This window comes from Tauraco erythrolophus, chromosome 17 (assembly GCF_009769465.1).
Source record: "Tauraco erythrolophus isolate bTauEry1 chromosome 17, bTauEry1.pri, whole genome shotgun sequence".
Lineage (NCBI taxonomy): Eukaryota > Metazoa > Chordata > Aves > Musophagiformes > Musophagidae > Tauraco > Tauraco erythrolophus.
In genome coordinates, this window is record NC_141481.1 from 12,210,427 (window position 1) to 12,220,535 (window position 10,109).

The following is a 10,109-nucleotide window of genomic DNA, read 5'->3' on the forward strand; positions in this document are numbered from 1 at the left end:
GAGGTGCTAACACACCATCACCAAGCCACTGCTCAGTCCTTCCCTTCCGTAAGACAGACAGTGAGAGCTGCTGAAACCCCCCAGCATCAGGCATTTTTCTTCCGTCTCCAGGTTTCTTGGAGTCTGGTTCACTCAATCCCAACATCCCCTGAGCTCCCAGCCCCATCCCAGAAGCATGGGGAGGTTCTGGGCCAGGCATCTTCCTCTGAGTTTAGCAACAAATGGTCAGAGGTAGGTGAAAACAGGCTGCCAGCGCCTGCAAACTTCCCCCTCCCCACCAGCACAAGCACTTCTTATCCACTTGGCAGATTCCTCTAGTCTCCAAAGAAGGAGAAAAGGATGGGAAATTAAAAATAAATGAACCAAGAGATACACATCCATCAGGAGCCAGGCGTTGTCAGCCCAGGTCCCTGTGCAACTACTCCTTTAATCAAAACCTCACGCAGTTTAAACACTTGACAGAAGTCTAGAACAGAGATCTCGTTACCCTGAACAGAAAAAGCTGCAACCTTGAAGAATAAAATCACGTTCATCTGATGGGGTCTATTTTCTTTTAAAATCATGCTAAATTATGCTAAGCCCGTTCCTAACCGTGACATTCGAGGTTTCGCCCTGCGGATTCCAGCGAGACGCATGGGTGTCTCGAGAGGGTCACCGAAGGTGATGGGAGGAGCAATCTCCCAGGAGGCAGCTGAGGATGTGCCGTTTCTAAATCGGTCCGTGACGCCAGCCCTAAATTTTTAAGAGGCTCAAATCAAGAAAAGGACTGCTGATGGATGCGCTCCCCACTTGAAACTCACTTGCGTGGTGACGGACGTCAGACCACCCAGCTCACGGCTATGCCACTTGCCTGTTTGCTATTTGAGAGAGTGTCAGAAACCTTCCAGCTTTCTAGAAACTCCCCGTGTGCCAAGGCTCAGCGAGCTCTCTAAAGCCTCCCGTATGCAGGTTATCTGCCTCTCCTGGCTTGCAAATGTTTGTCCCCGAGGAGTTGTTATTTAATACTTTCCTTAGTTACCAAGGGATGGGAAGTTTCTCCCATCGTTCTGCGGCTTTCCAAACACAGATGGGATTTATTGAAGTTTCTACTGCTCTGACCTCATTAACGTTTTATGGCACGGCTCCAGCGATGCACCTACTCCTTGCCGGGTGCCTCTCAACAGCCCCACAGCAGCTCAGGTCTCCCGGCTGCGCTGAACATCCTTGGGGAGTTTTAAGCAACTTCATCCCCAAAACAGCTCCACCGCTGCCTTTCAGGGACTCGCCTGCACCCTGCCTCACATGGGACCCCAGCTCCCAGCAGCTCCTTTCGTAACAGCCACAGTGGGTGGGAAAGCAGAGACACCATGAGGAGGAGAGACAGGGGGAAAAAAAAAAAAAAAAGGAAAAAAAACAGATAATAGTGCAGAAACCTGTGCCATGGATAATGTAACATGCGGGCCACCTGGGGATGGGCAGGATTTCAATTGGCATAGAGGGGGGAAGCAGAAGAGGGGGTGCGAGCCCTGGGTTTGGTGGGGAAATGCAGCAGGCAACCCTGGGGTGACATTCATGGTACCTCGCCAGCACATGCCTGCAGGGAGGAGGGTGGGAATTAGGGGAGTCCTGAGGCTTTTTTTGATGAGCTTTTCTCCCCTGTGGAGAACAGGAGGGAGCATCGGCACAGCCCGGCTGGAATCCTGCAAATTGCCCCACTTAGGCTCTGCTCCTCTAAATTGCTCTCTTAACCGAAGTACATAAATCGACCCGACGAGCATCAGCGTTTTCTCCGGACTCACAGAGAGAACTCCAGAGTTCACACTTCGTCCCCAAACCCTGCAGGTTTTGCCCCAAAGAAAGATGCCTGGCGATTACCAGGAGGTACGCTGGTACCTACGCTGGAGGCCTCGAGATGCGGCTCTCCGTTGGCCGAGCACCGCACGGAGCCGGGGTTTCCCACCACGTATTTGTTCAGAAGAGCTGCACAGCGAGGACAACCCGGCGCCAAACTTTGCAAGAGGCTGACCTGGCCGGAGTTCAGCAGAAACAGGGAATTAAGATGCTGAACTAAACCAATCCATCCCCACCCAATTTCTACCCAAATCAGGAATTTCATGCACAGGAGGGGTTTTGACCAGGGTCCCGCATTACTGATTAAGCACAGAGAGCAGAGAGTGCTCGGCGCTGCACAGAAATCCAGTCTTTGCACTAAAGCTCTTGCAAGCCCAAAGTAATTCAGATGCAGAAGCAATCTCAGCTGCTGGGAAGGAACCCAAAGAGCAAAAGACAAAGGGAGCCTGTGCAGGGATGTAGAGAAAGAAAGAAGAGCTGCTGGCTGGGTGCAGGCAGGGGACACCTGCACATGGAAAAAAGGACGGGGAGGAGGTAAAGGAAGCAGGTTAGGGAAAATCCAGGGATGGCTGGGGCCACTCCTGCTAAAATGCACCCGAAAGCAGGGGCTTGCTGAGGGTTGCAGGTCGCACAGCAACTTGCAAGGGTCTTCCAGCAGTGCCTGGCATGAGCCACATGCCAGGACTGGCAGATCCTGAAAACACGAGGGGGATGCCCAGGGACATGGGCAGAGCAAGCGTATGGATGGAGGCACATGGGCTGCGACAGCCACCCGGCCCGTTACAGCCAGGGAAACATCTAGTGCCACGCTCACCTCCCTAGAGCTTTCCACCAACACCCCAGCTCAGGTTGCTCACTGCAAACCATGCAGAGATGCCTCCTGCTCGTGGCGCAGGCCCTGCACGTCTTGCTCGCAGTGCCACCTGCCGCCACCTGCGATGCTCCGCAGACGCTGGAAGGGGACAACGGCAACGCAGAGCAATGAACTTCCTGCTGTTACATCAGCTTTCCCTGTCCTTTAACAGTAGCCAAACTCTTGATCCAAAAAGCAACGCTATTTCCCAAGCCGCAGGCGTCCCACGAGTCGCAGGCGTAGCAGCAGACGCTAATAAAGTACTTTTTTCTTTTCCTTTTATGCTGTTTCTCGCTGGAGCCGGTCTCTTCCCCCCGCCTCCGAGACCGAATCTTCTTGTTCATTGATTCTTTATGCTAAAGGATGACTCCGCAGTCGAAAGAATGTGGCATATTCTAGTTCACATTTCAGACACCGTGAGACTTTTTAATAAGGAGTTGCATGAAAAATTAGGGAGGCTGCAACAAAGAGCTCCGACAGAGGTTTCCAAAGTGACTCACAGCCAGGAGAGCCTCGCTTTTCCAAAGCCCAGCATGAGACAATCTCAAGAGCCCCCGCGCTCAGAGAGAGCCCAGCCCTCCCCCTCTGGAGAAAAAAAGGCCTTTTTAAGGAGCCTTCCCCAGGGTGAGAATCTCCGCGGGGAGGTTTGGCGGGTGGTTTGGGGAATTTGGGCTGAGATGACATCCCGTTCCTCCGAGCGCTCGCGGGGAGAAGGTTTCACCCCGCACCTCAGCCGTGCTGCCGAGGGTGCTGCGGGGTGGGAGTCACGCCGTGCTGCAGCCGGCCTCGGCTCCCCGCTCGGCACACTGGCTTTGCGACGCTCCGAAACGGGGCCGGCGACGATTCTCGCTGCCCTTGCAGAGAGGCAGCAGTGGTAAAGGGCAGCTGAGATTCTTCCAGCCTGGGCTCCCAAAGCGCCACGGCACCCACAGAGACAGCGAGCATCACCCGCGCACAGGTAACCCTGCTCCTGCTCAGGGCTGGTCTGCTGCCCGCTCTGCAGCTCCCTGCCCGACTGTGCAGCACGATGGAGGGGGAATTTCTTCAGGTTCACTTTTGGCTGGCTGTTTTTGCTTCCTGCCATCCACACAACCAGCTGCCAAAGCATTTCAAGGAGAAGCAGCGGGCAACGTACCCAGTGCAGCCCCTCGCCAGGGGCTAATGCCATTTATGCTCAATCCCAGTGGTGACCAGTGCCCAGCTGCTGGTCTGGGAGGTGCGGCAGAAGGTGGCTAAAGGAGGAGTTTGATTGCTCTGCCCTCTCTCCCAAGCTCGGTTCCTAATTCCTTCTGCATCCCACACTGGCTCCCACCTTCACCTCCTCTGTGATACCCGTCACGGCCACTTCCAGCCCTACGAGTTCTCTCTGCAGCACAGGTCCCTGCTCACGCACTTCTAACACCTAATAAGTGGGTACTGCTCACCCCACCTGCTCCAGCAGACTTTCCCAAAAGCAGTTTTTCCTCCAGCACGGCCCAAAGGAGATCCCCACGTAGCTGGCAAAGGAAGGCTAAAAATAACAGGGCAGCCAGCACGCAGGCAGCTCTTACCACATTCCAGAAGAGCGGGTTGAAGGCGATGGAGAGGACGGCCGCAATGAAGCCAGAGCTGGTCACGTCTACGTAGCCGAAGAGCCGTGCCATGGCTGTCACATCCACCTGGGAGGGGGGAGAGCCAGTTAGTGGGGGTGCAGGTTCCCAGGGGGGCACCAGGTGTTGCATCCAAACACGGGACGCTTCATCTCAAACCAAATGCATCAGCTGCCTCGAGAGAGCGGACAAAACTTTTCATGGCCCCAAGCAACGTGTTGTTACAGCTCGCAAAGCGCTAGGTCAAGGTGCAAAGCCAAGAAGAGGGATGGGGGCTCCTCCAAGCCCTCTCCCCCCGCCATACCTCGGGGGCACCGAGCTCTCAGGCAGCCTCGTGTTTGCAGCAGTGCCCAGAAGGACACGGGCACTGCGAGGACACTGCTGCTGTGGGGACGAGCACCAGCCCTGCAGGGCAGCTGCCAACCCCAGAGTGTTTCCAAGCTGCAGGAAAGGGAGCACCATTTGACAGCGCCTGGGTATCCCTGGGGACGGAGGACTGGCCCAGGGATGCTGGTCTGCATGGAAACTCCAAGTAATGAACTGTGTCAGCCTCAAACTTGCCTTCCAGAAAGTAAGAGTGATGCAAACCTGCTCCACAGTGAGTAGGGATGAATTTGCATTGTAAGAAGCTGCAGAAGACCTTCCTGTTTTACTTAACAACAAAAACCCCTTAAAGCTCACTGTTTTTCCCTCTTTCTCCTTTTAAGAAAGAGATATTTTTCCCAGGATGGCTCCCTGACATTGTCAGCATTTTTACGTGCAATAAGCCATGCTGCTCCTCCCTCCCCGCCCCCTCTCCCTGCAGTGGTATTTGGATGAAAAACAGCCAGTGCCTTTTTTTTTTTTTCCAAAAACTTTGAAAACAAAGGACAAAATAGCCCAGCCTGAGCCCTTCCCTAGCTTCAATCAAAATCAAGACAACATCAAGACGTGGAATGTTTTTGCTTCCCAAACACAGCTGTGTTTGCAAGTCCTTCGGATGCCAGGAGACAGGAAAGGTTTCAAGAGGCATCGGCTCCACCTTGTCTGTCCAGGAGAGAAATTCCCACCGGCTCCTTAGAGGTTCTTCAAATGAACCAGAGCTGCAGTGGGCTCCACAGAGAGGGGCTGCTAAATCTGCCCCTAAATCTTGTAGCCAAGAGCAAAGGCCCTGGGAATGGCTCCCGTGCTGTCCCGGGACACGGCTGCTTTCAAACCACCACTGCCCCAGCTCCCCTGAGCTCCTCCATCCGAGCCCTCGGGATGTGGGTGCTGGCAAGGAACGACGGGAACAGCCCCGAGGGCCTGATCCTGACCCATCTGCCCCTATTCCCACCCTCCCTGACCTCTCCTCCTCTCCCTTCGTCCCCAGTAGCCCTTCGCCATCAGACCTTGTCCCTTCGAACCGAGCGTTCCCGAAGCCGTAACCCAGGCACCCAGACAGCCGCTGGCGCCAGGGCCGAACTGTCTGGTCCCGCTTCAATTGCCAACCCGTGGGACCAGGACAGCTTCTTTCCTCTCGTTTCGTACGGCACTGAGCACACCGCCAGCACGGGCTGAACAAAAGCTTCTTGACCTACTAACTCCTGGCTGGCAACATCGTTAACATCGCACTCACCTTCTTTTTTCCTCCTCAACAACCGAATCCGCCGCTGCCAGCGGGAGGCAGATTGGCCTGTGCCTAGTACGTGCTTTTAGGGATAAAAGGGGAGCCCATTAGGATGAGCTGTCTCTGCAAGCTGCTGGGACAGCCACGTAACAGGCACAGAACATCCAATTTTGCCCCCTCCTCCCCGACAGGTGATAAATAACGCTGGCAAACGCTGCCCGCTTGCCCAAAGCCCCGAAATCGGGGAGGGCAAGAGCTGCATGGGCACCTGAGCAAGAGTGGCAAAGGCACCCGGGTGAGCCGGTGGCAGCACCCACGGGGCACCCGTGCGGTGCCGGTGCTGCCCGCGCCACGTGGCCGCAGCGTGCCGTCGTGGCAGGGGTGGAGACGGGCCAGCGACGGCGGCGGGTGCACCGCGGGCACCGGGCACCCAGTGCCCCCGGGGTTACTCCGCGGTGGCACCGGGGGTACGGGGCGGGGTGGGGGTCCGGCCTCAGGCCGCCCTTCGCAGCCGGGCGGCAGCGCCCCAGGCCGGGCCGTTTCCCGGGGCCGCAGCGAGCGCGGCGCCCCCCGCCCGCCCCCCCGGCGCCGCCGGTACCTGGCCGTAGTCCAGGCCGCCCAGCCCTTCGCAGCACTCCCGCGGGAAGGGCCGGCCCCCGCCCGCCGCCGCCGCCGCCCGCCGCCCCGCGCCCGGCCCGGGCCGCCCCGCCATGGCGCGGGGCCTGAGGCCGGGGTCGCCCCGCCGCCGCCGCCGCCGCCTCCTCCCCCGGCCGGGGCCGGCCGAGCGCGGGGCCCCGCGGTGGCGCTGACGGGAAGCGTGGACCCGCCTCCGCCGGCACGGCCCCGGCGCGGCGCGCAGGCAGCCGGGCCTGGCGGCGCGGCCTGCGGCACCGGGGTAGCACTGACCTCGCCGCGGGCCCGGCCGCCTCGGTCGCGGGATGCGAGCGTGTGTCCGGCCGCGGTGGCGGGGAGGGCGGCCCGTGCTGCCGGCGCCTGGACTTCGACCCTGCCCGTTGAAGCAACCGGGCCGCGGGTCGCCCCCCTCTCCCCCCCGCCGGGGCGGGCGGGATGGGGCCTCCCTCCCGGGGACGGGGCTTTGCCCCTCCGGGCAGCCGGTGTGGGAACGGAACAGCCCGGAGGGCAGGGAGGGCAGGGGGCCGCCCAGACCCGGCCCTGCCGACCCCTGCCCGCCCCCCTGCCCGAGTTCGGCAGGGCCGGGGCGAGGGAAGCGGCTCCGCTGGTTTTCTGGTACTGGAAAGGCCGTGGAAATTAAGTGTTGCTTGCCCGATGTTACTCATTCCAGGGCAAACTGTAAAGCCATCAAGTCTGGATGTATTTTAAAGACAATTCCTTCAGGTGTAATTATTTTTTATTATTATTCTGTTATTACTACTGATATTGTTGCTCTTCTTCACTCCTCTCTAGGATGTTTCTGGTTGAGGCACCTCATGGGCTGCAGTCCCGCACCTGCCGGTCGGTGCATGGGAAATCGAGTAGCATCATCCCTGCGGACCTCTGAGGGTCTCTGCATGGACCATCTGCTTTTGCAGACCCTCCTTTGAGTGGAAATAAATTTTCTTCAAAAAGAAATTTGTTATTAAGGAAGCCTCATGAATGAGCTGCAAGTTTCCCTCCCAGAGGTCTCGCAGGAGCGGGAAAGGGACGGGATGTCTGAGCTCTCGTGCCCTGGCAGGGACCAAAAACATGCATGAGTGATGGCTCGCGGGAAGCCCTCCCTGGTAAAAGGGCATCCTTGGAGGCTGCACTTCGGGAGACCCAGGGGATCCCAGCTACGACTCTTGGCCCAACGGGAAAGAGGTTTCCTTAGTTCTGCTGCTCCAAACCCCTCGCTGCACCAGTGCATCCCCCCCTCCCCTGTCCTGCGCTCAAGGTGCTGGTGCAGGGCTGGACCCCATCCTGCCTCAGCCCGACGAGCACGTTCACAGAACACATTGCAGCACCGGGCCGGTTTGGGATGAGGCGCCGTGGGTGGGAGCCACCTTCCCCGTGGATGATCTCCAGCTGCTTCCGGCCTCTTCTCCCTCGCGCTGGATAATTTTGCTGTGCCGAGTGTGTAATTATCGCCTCTGTCATCTCCCAGGCTGGGGCGCGGGAGCAGATGGGAGGATGTTTATTTTGCGAGTCCCACCAGCTGGATGCTTGGGGCAGCGGGGAGGGTGAAGGGGACGCGGTGGGAAAGCAATGATGGCTGGGTTCAGAGAGGAGGAAATGTCACCCAGGGGAGGGAATTAGTGGGGAGAAACCTTCTCCAAGCCATCCTGCTGCAAGGGAAGGGCATCCCGGTGCTGCCAGCGCTGCCAGCTGGGAAAGGACAAGGACACTGTGTCTGACTGGCAGGAGGAAGGGGTCTGGCCGAGGGATGGATGGTGAGGAGGCGCAGAGGGGTGAGCTGTGTCACTGCCTCCTCGCACGAGGCCAGCAGAGCGGGGTTGTTACAGACTTGTCTGTCCTGTCACCACCACGTTGGGGGACACCCAGTGAAGGCATCCACTGCAGGACCCGGTGCCCTACCACCAGCTCAGCTGTGTTTGGGACAGGGAGTCACACCGGAGCCCCCACACCAATTCTGCTTCTTAAATCCCCTGTCCAGGGAATGTTATCCATGTAAGATGAACAGAGGGTGGTTGCGATGGCAGGGACTCTCCGCTCTGGCCTCTATCCCGCCTCGGAAACATCACAGCAGCTGTGAAGGAGACAAAGAGGGCTTTCTGCAGGGCTGGGTTTTCCTTTGTGTCCCCATCCCTCCCTTTCTCCCTGTGGCGTGCCTTTTACCCAGCACCCCGTTTCCGAGCACCGAGCTAAGGAAGAGGGCATCGCCCTCAGCTTTCCCAAGACTCTTCTTAGCTTAAACCCCCTCCAGCACCCTTTGAAATCCCACCATGGCCTTCAGAGGTCACCAATGAACCTGGAGTTGCAAATGCCTGCGTGGGCAGAAGGCACTGAAACAAAGTCGTTTGTAACGGTGACGACGAGCTGCCCTGTCGGAGGGAGGCCTGGGAGCCGACTTGCCAGTTGGCAGCTGTTAACGGCACACGGGGATCATCCAGCTGCCATTGCTTCTGCTGGCATCTGCTGCAGCGGCATCAAAGGGTTTCCGTGCATTTGATGCGCTCGTCGCATGCAGCTCTGCAATGCATGCGTGTCAGGCAGGTGAAGGGTGCTCGCTGTCTGCGAGCGAGCAGGACGCCATGGCTCAGCAAGCTGCCGTTTGCTCAGGAACGTTTCAAACTCCTTGGGAGTGCAAGGAGACCCAAGGGACTCCCAACATGTGGAAATCCAGGGCAGGGAGTCCTGTTGGGTGGGTTTCCCTTAGAAATGGGACATTGGTTGGGAAACTGCAGCCAGGTAAACTTCCTGGGGAAGCACAGAGGGACATCTCTTCTTACAAGGCCAAGAGAAAGCTGCCAGGCCAAAGGATTGGTTTCCTTGCTGAGAAAAAGGAATAAAAGGGATATAAAGCCCCCACAGCTTCCACTCTCTGCAGGTGACTCTTGCTGCCGTCCTCTGCAAAGCAGGACAAGCTTATGGACTCTCCTGATCGCTGGCAGCTCCTCTGACCCCTCTCTCCCCATTGCTCCAGCCAGGCAAACCAGACTTTGTGGTTGTCCCCAGCAAGCCTTGGTGGTCACCAGGAAGGGCTGCTTTCTGCCTTGGTTTCTCATATCTGAGCTTGCAACCCACCTAGTCCCACCCCAGCTACGTCCCTTGCTGATAGCAGTTCCATGGGCACAGCGTGGGGCTGGGGCCCCTTTCCCAATCCTTTGTGTCCCCTTCCTTGAGGGCTGTGTCATGGTCCACGTGTTTGAATCTGCCTTGAAATAAAGTTGACCTCTGTGACTTTAACCCTTGCAAACGTGCAAGGGTTTGGACTGACAGGTCATGGAGATCAAGGCCAGAGCATCAAAACACACGGTAAAGGACGGCGTCGCAAGCCTGGAGAGAAGCAAATCACGCTGGAGCGCAGAGCTGAAACTGCAGGCAGAAGCAGGAAAATTGCAGATGCTTTTCTGTCCTCCATCAGATAACACGTCGTCACCAGCGGTGCAATGCTGCAATCCAGACCCGCAATCCTAGTGGAAATCCTCTAGTGTTTGTGCTGGAGGTTAGCTCTATTTATATTCTGATGAATGATTTACTCGAGTAATTGGCACACAGCTCCCCTATTACAGATCATAAAGAATTAATCACGAGATTTTCAATGCTCCCCTATCAATTTTATTAGGCTTGA

General features: G+C 57.5%; 1 protein-coding gene across 1 annotated transcript in view; it reads right to left on the reverse strand.

Moving 5' to 3' along the window:
* PEMT (phosphatidylethanolamine N-methyltransferase) overlaps positions 1-6,572 on the reverse strand; it is a 41,750-nt gene extending 35,178 nt beyond the window's left edge. The window contains exons 1-2 of the mRNA XM_086622405.1: positions 6,459-6,572; positions 4,234-4,341 (exon numbers count right to left, since the gene is read on the reverse strand). Of these exons, the coding sequence (XP_086478531.1) occupies positions 4,234-4,341; positions 6,459-6,572 (222 nt within the window). The remainder of the gene's footprint in view (positions 1-4,233; positions 4,342-6,458) is intronic.
* Between the last annotated feature and the right edge of the window lie 3,537 nt (positions 6,573-10,109).